Source organism: Chionomys nivalis, chromosome 10, assembly GCF_950005125.1.
Source record: "Chionomys nivalis chromosome 10, mChiNiv1.1, whole genome shotgun sequence".
In the NCBI taxonomy this organism is placed as follows: domain Eukaryota; kingdom Metazoa; phylum Chordata; class Mammalia; order Rodentia; family Cricetidae; genus Chionomys; species Chionomys nivalis.
In genome coordinates, this window is record NC_080095.1 from 16,901,910 (window position 1) to 16,923,081 (window position 21,172).

At 50.4% G+C, this 21,172-nt stretch overlaps 2 protein-coding genes across 2 annotated transcripts in view; one reads left to right on the forward strand and one right to left on the reverse strand.

Annotated features, from left to right (window-relative positions):
- Positions 1 to 6,766: 6,766 nt before the first annotated feature.
- On the forward strand, positions 6,767 to 10,305 carry LOC130882238 (uncharacterized). Its single transcript, XM_057782155.1, has 4 exons — positions 6,767 to 6,865; positions 7,395 to 7,445; positions 8,915 to 9,463; positions 10,237 to 10,305. The coding sequence occupies exons 1-4, from the start codon at positions 6,767 to 6,769 to the stop codon at positions 10,303 to 10,305; spliced, it is 768 nt and encodes a 255-aa protein (XP_057638138.1).
- A 935-nt stretch (positions 10,306 to 11,240) lies between these two features.
- Dync1h1 (dynein cytoplasmic 1 heavy chain 1) overlaps positions 11,241 to 21,172 on the reverse strand; it is a 68,033-nt gene continuing 58,101 nt past the window's right edge. The window contains exons 62-78 of the mRNA XM_057782821.1: positions 21,075 to 21,169; positions 20,746 to 20,920; positions 20,490 to 20,565; positions 18,390 to 18,550; positions 18,119 to 18,230; positions 17,973 to 18,033; positions 17,759 to 17,882; positions 17,416 to 17,529; positions 16,767 to 16,937; positions 16,099 to 16,316; positions 15,904 to 16,007; positions 13,863 to 14,074; positions 13,098 to 13,251; positions 12,309 to 12,451; positions 11,999 to 12,167; positions 11,718 to 11,845; positions 11,241 to 11,603 (exon numbers count right to left, since the gene is read on the reverse strand). Of these exons, the coding sequence (XP_057638804.1) occupies positions 11,475 to 11,603; positions 11,718 to 11,845; positions 11,999 to 12,167; positions 12,309 to 12,451; positions 13,098 to 13,251; positions 13,863 to 14,074; positions 15,904 to 16,007; positions 16,099 to 16,316; positions 16,767 to 16,937; positions 17,416 to 17,529; positions 17,759 to 17,882; positions 17,973 to 18,033; positions 18,119 to 18,230; positions 18,390 to 18,550; positions 20,490 to 20,565; positions 20,746 to 20,920; positions 21,075 to 21,169 (2,346 nt within the window). The 3' untranslated portion in view covers positions 11,241 to 11,474. The remainder of the gene's footprint in view (positions 11,604 to 11,717; positions 11,846 to 11,998; positions 12,168 to 12,308; positions 12,452 to 13,097; positions 13,252 to 13,862; positions 14,075 to 15,903; positions 16,008 to 16,098; positions 16,317 to 16,766; positions 16,938 to 17,415; positions 17,530 to 17,758; positions 17,883 to 17,972; positions 18,034 to 18,118; positions 18,231 to 18,389; positions 18,551 to 20,489; positions 20,566 to 20,745; positions 20,921 to 21,074; positions 21,170 to 21,172) is intronic.

A 21,172-nucleotide genomic window follows, 5' to 3' on the forward strand; every position in this document is an offset into this window, starting at 1 on the left:
TCGTTATTTTTTTCTGCTGTGTAGTATTCCATGGTGTAAATGTACCACATTTTCCTTATCCATTCTTCGATCGAGGGACATTTAGATTGTTTCCAGGTTCTGGCTATGACAAACAAAACTGCTATGAACATAGTTGAGCACATGTCCTTGTGGTACGATTGAGCATCCTTTGGATATATACCCCAAAGTGGTATTATTGGGTCTTGAGGAAGGTTGTTTCCTAATTTTCTGAGAAATCGCCACACTAGACATCCACAGGGGTTGTACCAGCTTGCATTCCCACCAGCAATGCAGAAGTGTTCCCTTTCCCCACATCCTCTCCAGCATAAGTTGTCATCAGTGTTTTTGATCTTGGCCATTCTTACAGGTGTAAGATGGAATCTCAGAGTTGTTTTGATTTGCATTTCTCTGATGACTAAGGATGTTGAACATTTCCTTAAATGTCTTTCAGCCATTTTAGATTCCTCTGTTGAGAGTTCTCTGTTTAGGTCATTTTTTTTTCTTGGATTATGTGATCTTTTGGTGTCCAATTTCTTGAGTTCTTTGTATATTTTGGAGATCAGACCTCTGTCTGATGTGAGGTTAGTGAAGATTTTTTTCCCATTCTGTAGACTGTCGTTTTGTCTTGTTGATCATGTCCTTTGCTTTACAGAAGCTTTCCAGTCTCAGGAGGTCCCATGTATTAATTGTTTCTCTCAGTGTCTGTGCTGCTGGGGTTATATTTAGGAAGTGGTTCCCTGTGCCAATGCGTGCAAGTGTACTTCCCACTTTCTCTTCTATAAGGTTCAGTGTGGCTGGCTTTATGTTGAGGTCTTTGATCCATTTGGACTTGAGTTTTGTGCATGGTGATAGGTATGGGTCTATTTTCACTTTTCTACATGTTGATATTCAGTTATGCCAGCACCACTTGTTAAATATGCTTTCTTTTTTCCATTTGATATGTTTTGCTTCTTTGTCAAAAATTAGGTGTTCGAAGATGTGTGGATTGATATCCGGGTCTTCTATTCGGTTCCATTGGTCCTCCTGTCTGTTCTTATGCCAGTACCAAGCTGTTTTCAGTACTGTAGCTCTGTAGTAGAGTTTGAAGTCAGGGATTGTGATGCCTCCAGAAGTTCTTTTATTGCACAGGATTGCTTTGGCTATCCTGGGTTTTTTGCTTTTCCAAATGAAGTTGAGTACCGTTCTTTCGAGGTCTTTGAAGAATTTTGCTGGGATTTTGATGGGCAGGTAGTTTTCAAAATAAAGCAAAGTGAATGATTTCAGATCCCCCCAGTTTTTAGGACTGCAGAGATGGGGTTCACCCTGTTCCCCCAGCCCACCCACACTTCTGAGGGTCCCTAGAGAAGGCCTCTGAGGCTTAGAGAGAGGATCCCTTACCAGTTCTGAGGCTGCTGGGATACCCTGGAGCTGGGCAGAGGCCACAACAACTGTATCCAGGGACAGAAGGACCCAGGGGTGGAGAAATGAGGCAGGGGTAGAGAAGGGGCAGGACTAAGGGCAGCTGTCCTTTTGGGACCCCATCACTGTCCCCTTCACCGGCCATTTTAACCTTAATTAGGAAAAAAAAGTCCACAAGGTTTGGCCAGGAAACATGGCAGGAATAGGCGTAGGAGATGCCTTAGAGGGAGAACTGTAGGGGCCGGTGAGACAGCGGTTAGGTAAAAGTACTTTTATCCCGTGCCAACCCGAGGTCAACCCTCAGCACCATGGAAGAAAGAACCAACTTAAAAGTTGCCTTCTGGGCCGGGCGGTGGTGGCGCACGCCTTTAATCCCAGCACTTGGGAGGCAGAGGCAAGCGGATCTCTGTGAGTTCGAGACCAGCCTGGTCTACAAGAGCTAGTTCCAGGACAGGCTCCAAAACCACAGAGAAACCCTGTCTCAGAAAAAAACAAAACAAACAAACAAAAACAAAACAAAACAAAACAAAAAACCACCCAAAACCACAGAGAAACCCTGTCTTGAAAAACCAAAAAAAAAAAAAAAAAAAAGAAGAAGAAAAAAGTTGCCTTCTGACCCTCTACATGTGCTCACACACACATTTTTTTTTTCCTGAGACAGGGTTTCTCTGTGGTTTTGGGGCCTGTCCTGGAACTAGCTCTGTAGACCAGGCTGGCCTCGAACTCACAGAAATCCGCCTGCCTCTGTCTCCGAGTGCTGGGATTGAAGCTGCACGCTACCATGCCCTGAGGATGTTTTTGAGACTGCTTTCCACCTGTTGGCTGCTCTCAGAAAAGATCACAACACATGCGTACACACACTATTCTGGGCTGGGGCAGGGAAGAGCATGGAGTTTAAGATTAAAGCTATGTATTTAGTTTAGCTTAGTGTAAAAGCTGATTACATGGGGCATCCAAGTATAGCAGGGTCAGTTCCATTGCTTTCAAGGCAGTTAAATTACACAGGCTGAGCACGCAGTGCGGGACAGACTGAGTTCATAGTACTTTGTTATTTTTAATTTTTTGAGACTTATTTTTTCAAGACTGTTTTTCTCTATATATCTGGCTGTCCTGGAACTCGCTCTATAGACCAGACCAGAGCCTGCCTCCCGAGAGCTGGGATTAAAGGCATGCAATATCACAGCCACCTGGCTAAGAATGTGTGTATTTTTATGTGCATGAGCCTTGCCTGAATATCTGTTTACCATGCGTGTGCCTGCAGTGCCCGCTGAAGCCAGTAGAGGGCGTCAAATTCCCTCTGACACACTAGAAATCAAACCCTGGTCCTCTTGGGGAAGCAGCCAGTGCTCTCAACCACTGAGCCAACACTCCAGTCCCTGTTGCAATAGTTGTTTTTTTTTTTTTTTTTGTTTTTTTGAGACAAGGTTTTTCTGTGGTTTTGGAGCCTGTCCTGGAACTAGCTCTTGTAGACCAGGCTGGTCTCGAACTCACAGAGATCCACCTGCCTCTGACTCCGAAGTGCTGGGATTAAAGGCGTGCACCACCATGCCCAGCTATATTTTCATTTTATGTGTATGAGTATTTATTTGCCTGAAGATATGTGTGCATTTAGTGCCTTTGAAGGCTGGAAGAGGGCCTTCTATTCCTTGGAACTGAAGCAGCTGTGGGTCACCTGTGAATCTCGGAATCAAGCCTGGGTCCTCTGGCGGTCCAGCCAGTGCACTTAACTGCTGAGCTGTTTTCTCATCGGTAGGCTGTGTAGTCAAGGGCATTTTGTGCACATGCTTTTTCTTTGACATTTATTTGTTGTGTATGTGTACCATGGTGCATTGTGGAGTTCACACATACAGGCATGTGGTGCAGACATACATGCAGGCCAGCATCCTCATACATGAAATAGTAAAGGAGCCAGGTGTGGTGGATCTCTATGTTTGAGATCAGCCTGGTTTACAGAGTGAGTTCCAGGATAGCCAGGGATACACAGAGAAACCTGTTTCAAAGCCGGGCGGTGGTGGCGCACGCCTTTAATCCCAGCACTCGGGAGGCAGAGGCAGGCGGATCTCTGTGAGTTCGAGACCAGCCTGGTCTACAAGAGCTAGTTCCAGGACAGGCTCCAAAACCACAGAGAAACCCTGTCTCGAAAAACCAAAAAAAAAAAAAAAAAAAAAAAAAAAAAAGAAAAGAAAAGAAAAAAAGAACCCCCTAAACCCCCAACAACAGCAACAACAAAAACAAATAATAACAATGGCCACAACAACAATAAACACTTAGTTGGGGCTGGAGAGATGGCTTAGTGGTTAAGAGCACTGACTGCTCTTCCAGAGGACCTGAGTTCGATTCCCAGCAACCCACATGGTGGCTCACAACCATCTGTAATGAGATCTGGTGCCCTGTTCTGGGGTGTAGCTATGCATGCAGGAAGAACACTGTACATAATAAATAAATCTTAAAAAAAAGGGGGAGAACTGGAGAGATGGCTCAGAGGTTAAGAGCATCGCCTGCTCTTCCAAAGGTCCTGAGTTCAATTCCCAGCAACCACATGGTAGCTCACAACCATCTGTAATGGCATCTGGTGCCCTCTTCTGGCCTACAGGCACACACACAGACAGAATATTGTATACATAATAAATAAATAAATATTTAAAAAAAGAAAGGGACACTGTATCTAGGATTTTTCACAAGAGGCAAGCTCACAAAAAAAAAAAAAAAAAAAGAGGCAAGCTCACCTTAGAGTGGCCTGGCTCCTTCTTCTTTAAAACAAACAAACAAACACACACTTAGTTGGTGCCAATCAGAGGGGCAGATAATCTGAGGAGCCAGGAACGGGTTGAGCAGGTCCCTCTGCTTGTGATAGGGGCACTCTTTGAACTGTTACCCAGATCAGCTTCTTTGGATCCCCGGCAGAGCTCACAGCACACGGTTGTGTAGATCTTGCTTGGTAGATGGTCCTCACCCCAAGTGTGGCTGTAACACTGACTTCTAAGGAGGGTAGCATAGGGGTGAACTTCATCACTGTGGACTGTGGCACCCATGTCATGTTGATGAAGTGACCTCTGACTAACCCGTGACTCCAGCTCATTCACAGGGAAAGCCTTAGGCCATTCCACGGGGGGCGGGTGGGGGGAAGGTTCTACTCAGTGTACCCCTAAACCAGTAAGGTCGCTAAAAGTGGCTTCCTTTGAAACTGTTCTGTCTCAAAATGCCGCAGGCAACAGTACTTTTAAGTGTCACTTGGGGTCCTGGGACAAGAAAAGGAAAGGGGAAATCTGGGCACTGTATATCGTATTTAAAAATACACAGCCAGGGAAACTGTCTTGAAAAGTATATATTTGCATATTTTTCTTTTTATGTGCGTGGCTGTTTGGCCTGCGTGTATGTATGTGCCTCATGTGCAGGTCTGTGGAGGAATCTGATCCCCTGGGACTGAAGTTACAGACGTGGATTCTGGGAATTGAACCCGGAACCTCAGGGCTCTTACCCACTGAGCTACTCCTGCCCTCCTTTCTTCTCTTTTTTTAGTATTATTTTAAAGTGTGTGTGTTTACGTACACGTGTGTGCTGATGCGCTAGGAAGACATAAGCGTCTGATACCCTGGAGCTGGAGTTGCGGATGACCGAGTCACTCTATGTGGGTGCTGGGAACTGAGCTCAGGTCCTCTGCAAGAGCAGTCAAGGGGCTTCGCCTCCGACCACCTCTCCAGCTCCTTCCTCCCTTTTCTCCCTCTTTTGTTTTTCCGGAGACACCCGAGGTTTCTCGTAGCCAGATTGGCCTCAGCTCCCTGTGTGGTTAAGAATGATCTGGAACTCCTGACCCTCAGGCCTCTCCACACCCCGTCCCTGCCAGTGCTGGGATGAGAGGCAGATGTGAGCGTCACCATGCTAGACTCTGGTTTTCTTCTCTGCTGGGGCTTTCCTAACCTTTAAGATGCCCATGAGCTCTGTGTGTTCATGAGGGTGCTGCAGGGCCAGTTTTTTTGCTTGCTTTGCGGGTTTCAGAGCTGGGTAGTGTGCAGTCTGGGGGAGCCGGGATTTACTGCTGAAAAGCATACATGCTGCGTGCGTGCTGCGTGCACGCTGTGATGTGACGTGACGGAGGCTCTTTCCAACAGGGTCTAGCAGATGCTTCGAAGATTCTGGAGCAGTTGAGTGACATGAAACTTCAAGGAGGTTCGTAGAGCTAATTTTCTTGGTGTTTAAAAAATATCTATTTTGCCGGGCGACGGTGGCGCACACCTTTAATCCCAGCACTCGGGAGGCAGAGGCAGGCGGATCTCTGTGAATTCGAGACCAGCCTGGTCTACGGAGCTAGTTCCAGGACAGGCTCCAAAGCCACAGAGAAACCCTGTCTCAAAAAACCAAAAAAAAAAAAAAAAAAAAAAACTATTTTGCAGCTGAGTGGTTTGCCTGAATTTATGTCTGTGCACCAGAAGGGGATGCCAGATCCTCTGGAGCTGGAGTTAGATGGGGTGGTGAGTCATCAGGTGGGCGCTGGGCGCTGAAGTTGGGTCCTCTGAGAGAGCAAGTGCTCTTAGCCATTGAGCCAGCTCTTCAGCTCCATTTTTAGCACTTTTACGCTTTTTTTTTTTTGGTTTTTCGAGACAGGGTTTCTCTGTGGCTCTTTCTCTATGCGCACTGTGTCTTGTGCTCTCCTGATGTTCCCCACCCCCCACCCCATTTGCACCCACAACTCAGAGCTAGGCAAGTACTCTACCATTGTATGTATGCACCCCAACCATAGGGTTTTGTTTACTGAGGAAGGAGCTCATGTAGCCCAGGCTGGCCTCTTTTTTTTTTTTTTTTTATTTTTCGAGACAGGGTTTCTCTGTAGCTTTGGAGCCTGTCCTGGAACTCCCTTTGTAGACCAGGCTGGCCTCGAACTCACAGAGATCCGCCTGCCTCTGCCTCCCGATTAAAGGCGTGCGCCACCACCGCCTGGCTAGCCTCTTGCTATATAGTCAAGGATGACCTTGAACTTCTGATTCTCCTCTCTCCTGAGTGTAGGAGGTGGTGGGTTCAAACTTGAGTCGTTGCTCTATTTTTACAGGTGTTGGGGATTGAGTCGGGTCTAGTGTGTGCTACGTGAGCTATGCTATGTAAGCACTGGATGGACTGAACTCTGGCTACAGCCTTCACTGTATTGATGGAGGGTCTTGCTATATATATATATATCCCACGCTGGCTTTGAACTAATGTTCCTCCTGCCTCAGTTGCCTCAGGAAGGCCAGCCTGGGCTACAGGGTAGGACAGACTGTTCCCTCCCACTTTTCTGTGGCTTGCCCTTCCCTGTGCTCTAGAACCTCTGACCTGGGCTTCGTCCTCTAACTTGCTATTTTTAGTTAAGTAAAGTCCACGTGCCTGGCCTTGAGGGATGGCCAGCCTGAGGCCCAGCCGACACACCTGCATCAGGGCGGCGTTCAGTGCAGCTGGCTTCCGGAAGTGGCAGAGACACGCTCGCCATCGCCTTCAGGTGCCCTCCTGTTCAGCAAGGGGGAGCGTGCTGGGGGGATGCCATCTCTGCAAGTTTTGGATCCCTTCCTCCCTTTCCAAAATTGGAAGTATTCAAATTCCAGTGCTCTTTGATAAGAAAACAAAAGCTACCTTCCTCAGCAGCAAGGGCTCGTGGGAAGGTGATGGCCTGGGCTCCTCTGTTAGCTCTGTGAACCTCACTGCTTCTGCATGTGTGCAGGGATCAGTTGAGAAAGAACATGCAGAGCCCCTCCCCCTCCCTCTGGCTTTGGACCCAGAACCAGTGCCAGGGTGCTGTGCGGCTCACTGTGCCCAGGAAGGGTTCCCTTACCTCTGCTGGGCCTTGGGAAGATTTTTGTCCAGGGTTCCCTCCTTTTGTCAAGGCGAGTGTATGTCCTGTGGTGTGGGAAGCGAGCACCCCAAGTGCCCCACGTGTTAAGTATATGTCCTGTGGTGTGGGAAGCGAGCACCTCAAGTGCCCCATGTGTTCAGCTGCCATGGCAGAATTGGCATCAAGCCCTCCTTCACAGGTCAGCTCTAGAAGGAACCTCATGGACTTTGCGGAAGGCATCTGGAGAGAGGTAGGTCTCAGATCTGGCCAAGGTCCCTGAGGGTCCAGAGACAGGGGGGGAGCTCTCCAAAGCCAAAGCCAGCCTGGTGAGCAGGCTGTGAGGGTGAGAGACCAGGCAGGGAATGTTTGCAGCCGTGGGCACAGCCCAGCATCATCTGGTGGTGGTCACTAGAGGAGGAGGTCTTACTACATAGCCCCGGCTGGTCTCAACTCAACTCAGGACAGGCCACCTGTCTCTCCTACCTCGAGTGCTGGGACAAGAGGCTACAAGACAGGAACAAACATTGACAAAATACGCCCACAGAAAGCAAGAAAGGACAGGAAGTTCTGATCCCTACAGCAGAAATTGGGAAGGGGGGCTCCCCAAAGGCCCTGACAAGCACGGTTAAAAGGATTAAGCCCCACTGCCTGTGGTGGCGCACACCTTTAATCCCACACTGGGGAAGCAGGAGCAGGCCCATCTCTGTGAGTTCGAGGCCAGCCTGGTCTATAGAGTTCCAGAACAGCCAGGACTACACAAAGAAACCTTGTCTTGAAAAACCACAAAAAGTTTTCCACAGGGTGGCCACACACATAATCCCAGCAACTGGGAGGCTGGGGTAGGAGGATGAGAAGTTGAAGGCTAGCCAGGGTTACATGAAACCCCGTCTTCCAGTGTTCTGCTTACACGCATGCAGTCCCAAGGCGACCAGAGAGCGACTGGACGTCTAGATGGCTGTGAGCTGCCGCGTGGGTGTCAGAGACTAAGCAGCTGACCCATCTCTCCAGCCCTGAGACCCCGTCTTAAACAAGTAAAACAAGCCAAGTGTGGTGGCCTTGACCCCTGCACTAGGAAGGCAGAGGCAGGAAGAGTTCCGTGAGCTTGAGGACAGCTCCAGGCTAGTTAAGGTTACATAGTAAGATCATCTTTACAAAAAAAAAAAAAAAAAAAATTATAATACCCCCCCCGCCCCCGCCCCATACACACACCATCTGAGGATGTAGATCAGCAGAGTGCTTGCCTAGCATTTACGAGGCTCTGGGTTTGATCCCCAGAAAGATCTCTCGATGGGGAGATGAAGGCAAGAGGATCAGAAATTCAGGGTCATCTGACTACATGGTTAGTTTCAGGCCAATCTTTGCTATGAGTTCCAAAAGCTGGATGGTGGTGGCGCACGCCTTTAATCCCAGCACTTGGGAGGCAGAGGCAGGCAGATCTCTGTGAGTTCGAGGTTCAAGGCCAGCCTGGTCTACAGCACGAGTTCCAGGACAGCCAGGGCTGTTACACAGAGAAACCCTGTCTCGAAACGCCCCCCCCCCCAAATCTAAGCAAAGCAAATCATATACAATTGTCACCACAGCGGTCTTTTCTGCATCTGTGTGGCACACCAGCCTGCTGCCAGGATTATTCACTGGTTCAGAAACTTTTCAATCTGTGGTGATAGGAACTGAGTCTCAGGTCCTCGTACATAGCCAAGCCCTCAAAAACCTTGTCATTAGTTTTTAGATCCTTATGATGGTGACTCAGAAGACACTCCGGGTCATTCCACCTACCGCAACTACCGCCAGCGTGCCTACCGCCTCCTGGGTGACAGGAACCGCAACACACCTTCCTACACATTGAAGTTCAAGGTTGCTGAGGAGACCCGTGTGGAAGACTCACTCCTGCCAAAGGCTCCAGATCTCACTCTGAAAGCGTCTGGCTGGGCCCCCATCGCCCTGGAGGTCAATGATGTCGACATGCAGCATGAGGGCGAACTGAAGGCACTTGACCCCCAGGAGGCCAATGGGTGGCCTGCCAGGCTGTCTCCATCACCAGAGGACTGGAGGATGACAAGGGTTGCCAACCCCCTCATCCCTGTGGAGACCCCAGAGATGAGCAGACACCTGTCGAGCAGAGCCAGAGCGTCACGGCCACCTCCCAGACTTGGGAGTGAGAAAGACAAGGGGCCTAGGCTGTTGCTTTCTAAGAGGAAGCTGGAGCTGTTCCTTTCAGAGCCCGAGAGAACTAAGAGAAAGAAGAAGTATGCGGCCTTGCCTAGGGGCCGGGTTAGCGCAGTCAGGACACACTCAAGACCAATAGCAATGAGTGGTACACAGGTCTCTACCAAGCTGGGGAGACAGCTCAGAGGGTCAGGGTGCTTGCTGCCAAGCTTGATAACCAGAGTTCGATCCCTGGGACCCACATGGTGGAAGGGGAAAACCATCTTTGACACACTGTTCTCTGACCACCACACAGGAACACAGAGTGGCGTGCTTGTGCACGTGTGCGTACACAATGTGAAAAACAGTTAATAGGTTACAGCTCAGGGATGGTTCCAGTGGCCTTCCCTGGGCTTCCCAGACCCCAGGACCTTGTTTATTTATAGTCTTCTCATTCATTCATTCATTCATTCATTCATTCATTCATTCATTTGATTTTCGAGACACGGTTTCTCTGTAGCTTTTGATGCCTGTCCTGGAACTATTCTTGTAGACCAGGCTGGCCTCGAACTCACAGAGATCCGCCTGCCTCTGCCTCCTGAGTGCTGGGATTAAAGGTGTGCACCGCCACCGCCTGGTGACACCAGGATCTTGTGACATAGCCCCAGCAACCTTCCTGCCTTGGTCTCCCGAGTGCTGGCTGAGGCAGGGGGCAGGGCAGATCCCTCCCCATTCCTATTATGTTCAGAAGTCTAACTGATCAAGCCCTCTGTGCCACCTGGGAGCAGGGTCTCTTATAGTCGGCACAGACTCAGCCTACGAGAGCTGTCTCACTGTGGTGGCTGTTTCCTCCTGCTCCACTTTTGCCACTTTGTTCATTGGAATTTTCTTTCCTGTAGGTAGTGAGAGCTGAGCAAGAGTCTGGTGCAGACGCCAGAAGTCCAGGTCCCATCTCCTCTCCAATCTAGTGTCATCCCCATGGCATGGACAAGGACCACAAGGTTCCCAAGGACAAATAAAAAAGGTGCCACAAGGAGGTGCCCAAACTTGGCAGAGCAAGGTCCACCTTGGGGCCATTCCAGCACTGGTTAGGGGTCGGGTCTTGCTCATCAGTGCCCAGGCTGGCTCTGCCAGAGAGGACAGCAGGGTGGATGGTGACTGTCTAGCAGAACTGACTCTTCTGACTGTAGGAGGGAGCAGGTGGGAATGCTCCCTGGGGAGGAGGTGCTCCCAGAACCAGAAGTACAATTATGGGGCTGGGGCGAAACTAGTGTTGCCAGCACTCCCCCAGACTCGGGCAGCAATCTTGGAGGACAGACAGCAAGGAAAAACCACAGTGGTTCCTGTGGGCTCTGCAGGGCAGAGTCACTTCCATGTTCCTGTTCCTCAGGGAGATAATGTTGGCAGCTTTTGTTTATAGTGAGGGTTGGCCACATCCTCCTGTTCATGAGCTTGCTGTGTCTGCTCCCAGAGCCCTTGGGGGTTAGGACAGTGCCTCTTTGTTTAGGAGTCCTTACAGCTAACAAGTGCCATACCCACTGTGGGAACCCAGATTCGAGAACCAGATTAACTGCCACCCTTACTGTGAGGCCAAGGCCACTCTCTCACCACCACGCTGGGGCAGTAGACATGAAGTGTGGGAGAAGGGGATTGGTGGCGGGACTGTGTTTAGGACAGGAAAGGTGCCTGGGGGATGGAGGTGTCAGACAGCCAAGTTTCAGTTAAGAACACAGTTGTAGGCAGGCTTGGGATGAAGTGCGGTTCTCCTGGCCTTGCCTGGCTGCTTCAGTGTCTGTGACCACGGTGACAAAGGTGAGGTGGGCTGGGGTGCAGCTGTCAAGAGCTGCACCATGGGAGGAGACACAAGGATTCTCACAGCAGATGGAGCGACCACAAGAGGTGGGAGGCTGCCATGCTTAGTGTTTTATAATAAAACAAGCCGTCCCATCAGCCGTCCACACACACACATGTGCATCTTCCCAGCCCTGTCCCCACCTCAGCAGCAGCTTTCACTTCCTCCAGCGCAGACCAAACACTTTCTTCTCATCAGTCCACTGAACTTCCCAACGCTCAAGGATTAATGAATGTTAGATATCGAATGTCACTATTCCAGAAGGGACCCGAGAAAAGTCTAGCTCTACTCAGTGCACAGAACTGCAACTCCACGCTCGTAGAAGCTGCGTGGGTCTTCCTTTGTAGCAATTTCAAAGTCCACGGTGAAGATAAGGTCTGCCCGCGTGAAGTTCAGGTAGACAGGCAAGGTTACCTGTAGGACAGACGGGGTTACTGTGACTCACTCTGGCGACGGGAAGCTCCTGCTCCCGTGGGGCTCAGGGCTGTGGTGAAGCTGTTGTCAGGCAGGGAGGGAGATGGTACTCACCACGCTGGCCTTCTTCTCGGCATTTGTTTGCTTCACCCAGCGTAGCTGTGTTAGCGGGAGGACTGTGGAGATGGCGTTGGAAAGTGACAATTTGTTGTTGTTGCATGTGGCTCCTTGAAGTTTCAGTCCTGTGAGAAGACATGGAGACCTGGGCTGAAGCGGCCCCAGCCACCCAGCCCTGCTTACAGGGCACCCACAGGCTTAGTGGGGCTCTGCCTGGCCACTTGCACTACAATCAGGTCACACTGAATGGCTGTCTGAGCACCCAGACACTAGCTTACCTGTGACCCCAAAGCTGCAGGCATCCAGGGTGGCACTCTGTGAGGCAGTGACATTGACTTCCAAGCAGAGTTCCTCCAGGGACCAGCTGTTGGCTTGTGCCACATACTGTCTGGTGGCAGTGATGTAGGCCTCAGGCACAAACAGGCCACCCAAGCACACATGGATATTCTGTAGAAACAGAGCCCCGGGGAAGGAGAGCAGGTCAGGCACAGACTTGGGCTGTCCCCAATGCCATCCTAAAGGACACTTTTCCACCCAAGTCCAGCTCAACAGGCACTACCCTGACTTTTCAGGGCCATGCTTGCCCACCTTCAGTTCCTTGGCACCACCAGATGCGGCCGCCTGTGAGATATTCTGTAGCTGTTTGATCCTCTCACTGAAGTCCGACACCCACTGGATAACCGTCATGCCTGCAGGCACCGTGTAATGGGACCAGCTCCTAGGCAAGATCCCTGCAACAAGGAACCAAGACCCAGGTGTTGGCATCAGCTCTGCCAACTCCCCAGTAGCTGAAGTGGCTCAGGCTGCCAAAGCCTGCACAGCACAGCTCTACTTCCTGGCCACACCTGGTACCCTATCCACACCCAGAAGGCCCAGAGCATGCTTGTCAGAGTAGCGTGGGGTGCACGCTTGGCGGCCCAGCACTGCAAGTGCGCTCTGTCTCTGGACTGGGGACACTGCCCTGCTCCTGCTTGTTTTTTTTTTTTTTTTTTGGTTTTTCGAGACAGGGTTTCTCTGTGGTTTTGGAGCCTGTCCTGGAACTAGCTCTGTAGACCAGGCTGGTCTCGAACTCACAGAGATCCGCCTGCCTCTGCCTCCCAAGTGCTGGGATTAAAGGCGTGCGCCACCACCGCCCGGCTCCTGCTTGTTTTGTGTCCCTTCACTGCATCACCCTGCAAAGTCACAGAAGCTGCACAAAAACTTCAGGGAAGCCCAGGGAAAAGCGGGCGGGGGTGGGGGGTGGGGGGTGGTTCTCTGACCCTCCCCCGCTCCTGAGCCGCCCTGAGGAAGCCTGAAAAGATGCAGGCAAAGCTTAGGGCTATAAGGCGTCTATTCACGGGAGTGGACAGCTGACTGGCAAACCCTGCCCCTCGGCACCTTTCACCAGCTCATTGATGAGAGTGCGCAGGTAGTTGGTCTGCTTCTTCTTCCCCTCGCACACTTGGACCACATCAGCAAGGTCCTGGCGTACATCTTGGAGTAACTTGGCTCCCATTTTCACTTCTCTCTCAAAGAACCGAAACAAAGGGTCCTAAAACCAAAGAGAAGAGGAAAATCTGTCTACAGAAGCAAGTCAACCTTAAGAGGGCCTCAGATCTATCCTATGCCCCAGCCTTGCCACCAGCTCCCAATATAAAGAATGACCTCTGCCCCTAACTCTCAGATCATGGACAGTTCTGAAACAGTTCATTCAATTAAAAGTGGTGGTGGCTGGCGCACGCCTTTAATCCCAGCACTCAGGAGGCAGAGGTAGGCGGATCTCTGGGAGTTCGAGGCCAGCCTGGTCTACAAGAGCTAGTTCCAGGACAGGCAACCAAAGCTACAGAGAAACCCTGTCTCGAAAAACCAAAAAAAAAAAAAAAAAAAAAAACCAAAAAAAAAAAAAAAAAAAAGTGGCCTTTCCTTTTGCTCAAGGTTGGATTAGCACATTGACTCTCTCTCTCTCTCTTTTTTTTTTTTTTTCCGAGACAGGGTTTCTCTGTGGTTTTGGAGCCTGTCCTGGAACTAGCTCTTGTAGACCAGGCTGGTCTCGAACTCACACAGATTAGCCTGCCTCTGCCTCCCAAGTGCTGGGATTAAAGGCGCACCGCCCGGCTTAGCACACCGACTCTTAAGACAATGCGAAGGCTCCAGCCCAGCTACCTTGATGTTCTCCACAGTGCGCTTAAGTGGGCTCAGTGTCTGTGGGATGAGGTGCAACCAGTTAGACGCTGTGGTGTGCAGTGTCCTCATCCAGGCAGGGCGCCCATCAGATGTAGAATCCGTCCTTGTCTTCTTCTCTGTCTCTGCATAGGCCAGGTCATCCTCATCCTCCAGCATCTGCATCTTCAGCATCTTACTGATCATGTCCACACCTAGGCCAGCCATGGGTGGGAGGCAGGCAAGGAGGAAGAGTTCAATGTCCAGAAGCAGTGGTACATCACCAGTGAGTCACTAAAGCAGCCCACTGGACTCTGCACACATGATCTAAGTGCAGACCAGGCCCAGAGAAGAGGTAAACACAGAAGAAAACAGGCCATGTCAGACTAATAAGACAGATCCAGTGTACGGCCATGCCCCATGATGTTGCAGTATGTTCATACAGCTTTGGGTCTCAGAAGCCATGCATTCAGTCTGCCATGGGGATGTTTGGGATGGCAGCTGGGATTCCTGTGAACTCTGCACACATCCAGTTGTGACTGAAGGCACAGTCGTGCCTGGCCTGGCCCTCTCCCATAGAGACTGAAGGTCAAACTGCTGAGCTTCCCTGCTTTCTGGACTGGGAAGGCTGTGAAGCTGGGCAGTGACCCTGGAGCACCAGGTTCCTGACAGTGCTGTTGGGACACAGGACTTCACTACTCCCGGTCTCACTTGCCCCCGTGATTTTCTGAGACCCACAGGACAGATGGCTTATACACTGGAGGGCTGTACCTAACCTGCTTAGCTTCCAGGTCTCAGACACTCATTTTCAAACTAAATCCATGGAACAGCTGTTCACTACCCACTCTCCATTACAATAGTCCCCGGCTTCTCACAAAGGTGGCCTCCTTCCACAAGCACTTCCGACATAATAGGCAAGCTCCCAGAGAATGTTCTCTGCAGAAGAGCGAGGCAGCTGGGAGCCATCCGGCCCGCCTCATCTGCTTTGGAACCTTTGCGCCAGCCCCCGCCTCTTCTCAGCCTTCTCCTAGAAATCAGGTTAGGCAAGCACCTCTCAAACCTGTCACTCCCAGAAAGTACTACACTTGTTGTTACTGGAGAGTCTTGCTTTAGAATCGCTGACTAGATGGCACTTTGGAATGTATTTCCAGTTTTATTTTCTTGGCTCTCTTCTGGCTGAAGTTACTTCTCAGTAGTTCAGGGGGAAAGTCTTTTGTGTGTGTTTTGAGGCAGGGTTTGTCTGTCCTGGAACTTGCTCTGTAGACCAGGCTGACCTTGAACTCAGAGATCTACCTGCCTCTGCTGCCCAAGTGCTGGGATTAAAGGCGTGCACCACCACTGCCCGGCTCCTTACCTGATGTTTTTAATGAGGGTCTTATGTAGCCTAGGTTGGCCAGCTTAGGTTAGCCAAGAACTCTTGACCCTGTTGCCTCTACCATATGGGTGCTAGGAAGCCAGGCTCTAAATGGCTATTTTAGGACAGCGTTGAAGGGGAGGGTCTGCGGCTCACTCACAGAGCCCTGCTAACTTGTGTTAGGCTCTGGATTCTACTTGCAATGTTGTGAAAAGCAAAACAAGGGGCTGGAGAGATGGCTCAGCGGTTAAGAGTACTGGCTGTTCTTCCAGAGGTCCGGAGTTCAATTCCCGGCAACCACATGGTGGCTCACAACCATCTGGAATGAGATCTGGTGCCCTCTTCTGGCCTGCAGATGCACATGCAGACAGAACACCGTATACATAATAAATGAATAAATAAATCTTTTAAAAAAAAAAAGCAAAACAAAAACTGACTTTATACAAGGTATGTTTTGTTGTCTAAGGCATGGTCTCATGTAGCCTGAGCCTAGAGTATGCTGTGTAGACCAGATGTTGAACTTTGGTTTTTCTGCCTTTGCCCCAGGCTAGGGCACAGGTCTGTGTATCTACCAACCAAGCCCCTATCAGTGCTTCCAACCTGGAACTAAAGCCACCTTTCTGCACCTTTCCAGAGGTGAAGAAGCCCTACTCAGCAGGCTCTGGAGGAGTAAAGAGACTCACGGCCCACCTTGGGTGGTAAGCAGGACCCTCTCGGCATTGTTGGGCAGGCCCAGCCACGAGGGTGTCTGGGCATCAGGCAGCAGCTCCACCCACTGCACGAACTCCTCTCGCCTGAGAAAGCAGGACATTTGGAATCAGAGTCGGGCAAACTGGCTCCAAACGCTCCCTCCGCCACGACTTCTGTCCCCACAGGCAGCCATACCTGATGCCGTCAGGCATCTGGATATCCTTGTGCCCATCAACCTTGCAGGCCAGCTTGAATTCACTATCGAAACTCCGGGTTGTGAACAGACGCTCCAGGAAGGTATTAAGCAGACGTTGATCAAACTCATTATCCACGCGGCCACCATAGATGGACTGGGCCATCAGGGTCTTCAGGGCAGACCATGGGATCTTATCAGGTGAGATGTTCTGCCGGCCCTGGGGTGAAGAGAGGCTGAGTCACATGGGTACACGCAAGGGGCTGGCTCTGTACCTCTGAGGGTGCATCTGCTCACCTGGGACCTACTCCCATATAGCAAGTGCTACACTGATTTTTTTCTTTTTAAAGATTTTATTTATTTATTATGCATACAACATTCTCCTCCATGTATGCCCGCATGCCAGAAGAGGGCACCAGATCTCATTACAGATGGTTGTAAGCCACCATGTGGTTGCTGGGAATTGAACTCAGGACCTCTGGAAGAGCAGCCAGTGCTCTTAACCACTGAGCCATCTCTCCAGCCCAAGTGCTACACTGTTAAGTTCTGGCTGCTAAAATACTAGCACTCCTGAGTTCAGATCCGCTATTTTCCCACATCACATGTGATGTGTCTGAGTATGATTTCCCCTAAGTGCATTGGCATCTTTGATGTAGCATAGCCTACTTGCCTTGGCTGTGTCATCCAGCCATGTGTCCACCGTGTCACAAGCTGATCGAAGGTCAGATTCTCCAAATTCGTATTTCTTTGACCACCCCAGTGGAGCATAGCGCAGGCGCTCTTGGATAATGGCATGGAACCACGCCAGCAGAAAGTACAAGCGGGCACGCTCATTTGGAGACTAGACGAGGAAGAAGACCAAGGACAGAATCATCAGAGAGCATCATGTGTTTGTCTAAGAAAACCAGACACTACTTTAGAAGTAAAGATCTGCAGAGTGACTCACACCCTCACACCTCAGCCACCTGGACTGCAGCAGCAAACAGTATGGCTGACAGAAGAAAGTACCCAGTTTGTGGAACAGGACAGATACGACGGCACCTGAATTTAGACAGGTTTCTAAAAATGAACTCAAACAGTGGATTTTGGCACTAAGCAAAGCAGAATTGACAGGGATCCTTGCTGAAGTACCGTTGTCCTCATGTGGCACAGGGGCAGAGTGGCTTCAGGGACAGAGCCTACTATGCAATCTGGAGTGGACTCTGGGGTGTATCTGCTCACTTGGGACCTACTCCTCACTCTTCCTGCCTTCCCCCGTGCATAGGAAGGCGGCTGGTCTTGGGTTTGTATGTGGGTGTACCCAGGGTCATGCCCTTTACCTTGCATATCCGAGAGACAGGGATGCTGCTAAACGTCCTCAGCATGTTAGCTTTTACCCCAGGCGGTGGCTCAAACACGAAGATTCGGCCTGCACGGAGCAGGTTCACTGGCACCTGAGGGAGAAGGTGGCCTTTATGATGTCTGCTTTTATTTTAGGGAGACAAGGTGTGGCTGATCTCAAGCTCTTGGCAATCCTCCTGCTCCAGCACCCAAAGTTCTAGGCTTGCAGATGTGCCACCACAGCCAGCTAACCCTCTGGTTTTGATGCAGGTAGTTTCTTGACTGTGCACGCCACTTACACAGAAAGTTCCAGCACCCAGAGCTCCTACACCTCTTGCTCACCTTGGGGTTGATCTCCATGGTGAGGAAAAGTCGGAAGCAGGCGTGTGGCTGCAGGGAGTGCAGCTTCTTTTCCAGTTGCATTAGCCACCCTGGGGCCAGATGTACATTCTTCAGCATCACCCACCTGCACACACACAAGGTCACAGTAACTCGACAGCCTTTACAGGGATCCTGGGTACACATAGGTCTTTAAGACCAAGCCAATCACACCCACCTGCCTGACTTCACAGCGGTGTTGATGGCCTTATCTGCTTGGTTAAAGCCTTCTGCCGAGCCTGAGACAAGGAAGCTTAGTGTGAGCAGCAGCAGCCTTTTGCTCTAAGGCTGGCACATGTCCACGAAACCATTAAGCGTCCTTACCAATGGCAATAGAAGTGATCTGCGTGTTCTGTTCAGCTGCAAGGTCCTCAACATGCCCACTGGCATCATACCCAGGCACAGAGCACATCAGGACAGGTGTGTTTGGCTTCACCTGTAAATGAAAAGGTAGATGCGAGATAGGACCTGAAGGAGGTGTTTGTTGGCTTTGGGGAGATTGCAGCCAAGAAGCCGTGTGCCTGGGCTGTGGCCAGCTGCTGGTGCCAAGGCAAATACTGTCTATGGGAGCCAGGAGGAGACACTGGGACATTACCTCTGTGCCCACAATGTGGGTGAGGTCAAGTGGCTGCTCCATGATGGACATGAAGGATTCCCCGAGGTTTGTGGAAACAAACATGTGGGCCATGGCCAACAGGCGGTCAGGTCGGAAAGCTTGAATGAGCAGTAAGCGGTGGATGGCTTGCCCGATGGGAGCTGAAATGGGATATGGCAAGGGTGAGTAATGGCACCCTTGGAGATAACATCCCTTCTGACTTCCCTATTCAGAGAACTGGCTCGGCTAAACGCACAGCCTGAGATTCAGCTCACACCCTACTGATTCTCTTGGACCCAAGGAGCATCTGTCCTATTGTCTGCTGACATTTCAGATGCCCAGCGACAAGTTTTTAACACTAGGCATGGGAGTACTGAGCAGGTGCCATTGGTTGATATCACTACTGTCACAGACAATTCCCAGGCTAGCCTTGAACTCATGATCCTGCCACCTCTTCTTCCATGGTGATGGGATTACAGATGTGTGGCTGCCACACCTGGCTCATTTGTTGACTATGTGTGGTTGCCTGTATGTGGGAGCATGTGCACTCACATGCCATGGCATGTGTGTGGAAGGCAGAGGACAACCTCAGGCATCAATCCCTTCAGCCTGCAACAGGGTATCTCTTTACCACCGTGTGACCAAGGCTAGTTGGCCTGTGAACTGCTGTTGATCTCTCTCTGCTTCCCATCTCCTCGCAGGGGGGTGCTGGGGTCACTGATGCTCGCACTATTGTCTGTAGGTTTTGGGATTCAAATTCAGGTCACCTGTCTTATGTAACAATCACTTTTATCCACTAAACCATCTAATCCCTATCCCCCTAATCTGTTGTATTAAAAAAAAAAAATTTTTTTTTTTTGGAGCTAGGATCTCAGTATGTGGTCCTGGGTAGCATTGAACTCTGAGACCTACATACTCCTGCCTCCTCAGTGCTGGTATTAAAGGCATGCACTACAATGCTTGACAAAAATAAAACTTTATTTACTTATTTCTGAGACAAGGTTTCTTTCTATGTTCCCCTGGGGGGAGGTTTTTTTTAAAAATACATTTGAAATTTTTTATTTTGTATGTACAACCATGTGTAGCCACCACACCCAGCTCATCCGCGGACTGTACGTTGCATATGGAGTGTGGAGGTCAGAATGGCTAGGCTTGGTTCTTTCCTAGCTCGTGGGTCAAAGCAACAATGGAACGCAGGACTTTACCCACAGAGCCATCTTGCTGGCCCTTGCCTATTGATTCTATTTTTTTTTTTTTTTTTTTTTTTTTGGTTTTTCGAGACAGGGTTTCTCTGTGGTTTTGGAGCCTGTCCTGGAACTAGCTCTTGTAGACCAGGGTGGTCTCGAATTCACAGAGATCCGCCTGCCTCTGCCTCCCGAGAGCTGGGATTAAAGGCGTGCACCACTACCGCCTGGCTTCGCCTATTGATTCTAAAAGCACAGCATATGTGTCTGCTGGCGGCAGACCTGTAAGACTTCACTGGGAAACAGAAACCTGACTGGCTGAGTGCCCTGTGCTCTGGGCTCCTGAGACCACATGCTGCTGCTGCCCTCCTCTTGTGGCCTGGCCAGCCCAGGGCCAGGTATGCTGCACTCAGTCCATGTGGCACAATCATAAATATTTTTCCCCTTCATCTGTTAGGCATCCCCACACCTCAGTAAGGAGAACTGACTTCCCAGGGCCTTAGGTCTGCTAAGTAAGTACTCTATCACTGAGTTATGTGACATCACTCACCTCCTTCATCCTCCTATGGTCACTAACAATGACTTGAGGGAGGAATTAGAAATCTGATCCTCCATTTTCTTAGTCAACTCTCCTACTTAGGAGCCATCTCTCTAAATGGTTTCCTAAAATGGTGATTTTGTTGTTGATTTTGTTGTTTTGAGACAAGATCTCATCATGTAGCTAGGCTGGCCTGGAACTGTGAATCTTCCCACCTCAGTGTCCTGAGTAGCTGGGATCAGGGCTCATTGCCATTCTGGACTGGCTTCTAACAGGTTCTGATGCTGGGGAGTCACTGATGACTTCTTTGGGAAGCATTATGCCCAAATTTATATTAAGGTTCAGAGAGAGAATGGCAGGGGCCTGGATCTGACTCACTTGTAGGTGTTTCCTCGCTCCAGAGGTACGGCACGGTCTGCTCTGGTGAACTACTGTCCAGCCAAATGCCAAACTGCTGCAGAGACAACAGGGAAGTGTCAGCACAGAACAGCTACCTGGCGTGTGTGGTGCTGGGCACGCAGCCCAGGCTCTTGCTCTACTGGCTGAGCAGGCCTTTAGGGTCTGACACAGGCACACAGTCAAGACTGTGGGCTTCCTGACGGCATTTCTCACTGGGAACATGTAAGACAATTACCTCATCCGCCTGAACTTTTGCAATCAGATCTTTAAAGGCAGGCAGACAACTCAACCTCACGACAGCTTCCGCCTGCTCCACAGTCAGACCCTGGATTTTGGGGGTGGAGCCGGCACTCAGCACAATCTCCTTCCCTCTGAGGAAGTGCTGGAACTCTGCGTCATAGGTGGGCTCCCTGCGAAGGGGGGCACAGGTCAGGCAGAGTATCTTTACACAGAAACTGAGACAACAGTTGTGATTCAAAGGCCAGGGAAAGGAGAAGGCACCATAACACAAGATGCCAGGATGACCTGCAGAGCCACATCCACACCTGAGCCAGCTGGACTCACCCCATGGTGCCTTTCAGCTTGATCCTCGCCAGCAGCATGGCAAAGGTGATGTGGTCCTGATGCAGCATGCCTCGAGCCACCCGGTTAAATGCCACCTG

What these genes read in the sequence shown, in the direction of transcription:
- LOC130882238 (XM_057782155.1), top strand. Translation starts at nt 6,767, where the DNA reads ATGGCCAGCCTGAGGCCCAGCCGACACACCTGCATCAGGGCGGCGTTC. An exon ending in CGGAAGGCATCTGGAGAGAG is followed by an intron (nt 7,446 to 8,914) that starts GTAGGTCTCAGA and finishes CCTTGTCATTAG; the next exon opens with TTTTTAGATCCTTATGATGG. An exon ending in CGGCCTTGCCTAGGGGCCGG is followed by an intron (nt 9,464 to 10,236) that starts GTTAGCGCAGTC and finishes TCTTTCCTGTAG; the next exon opens with GTAGTGAGAGCTGAGCAAGA.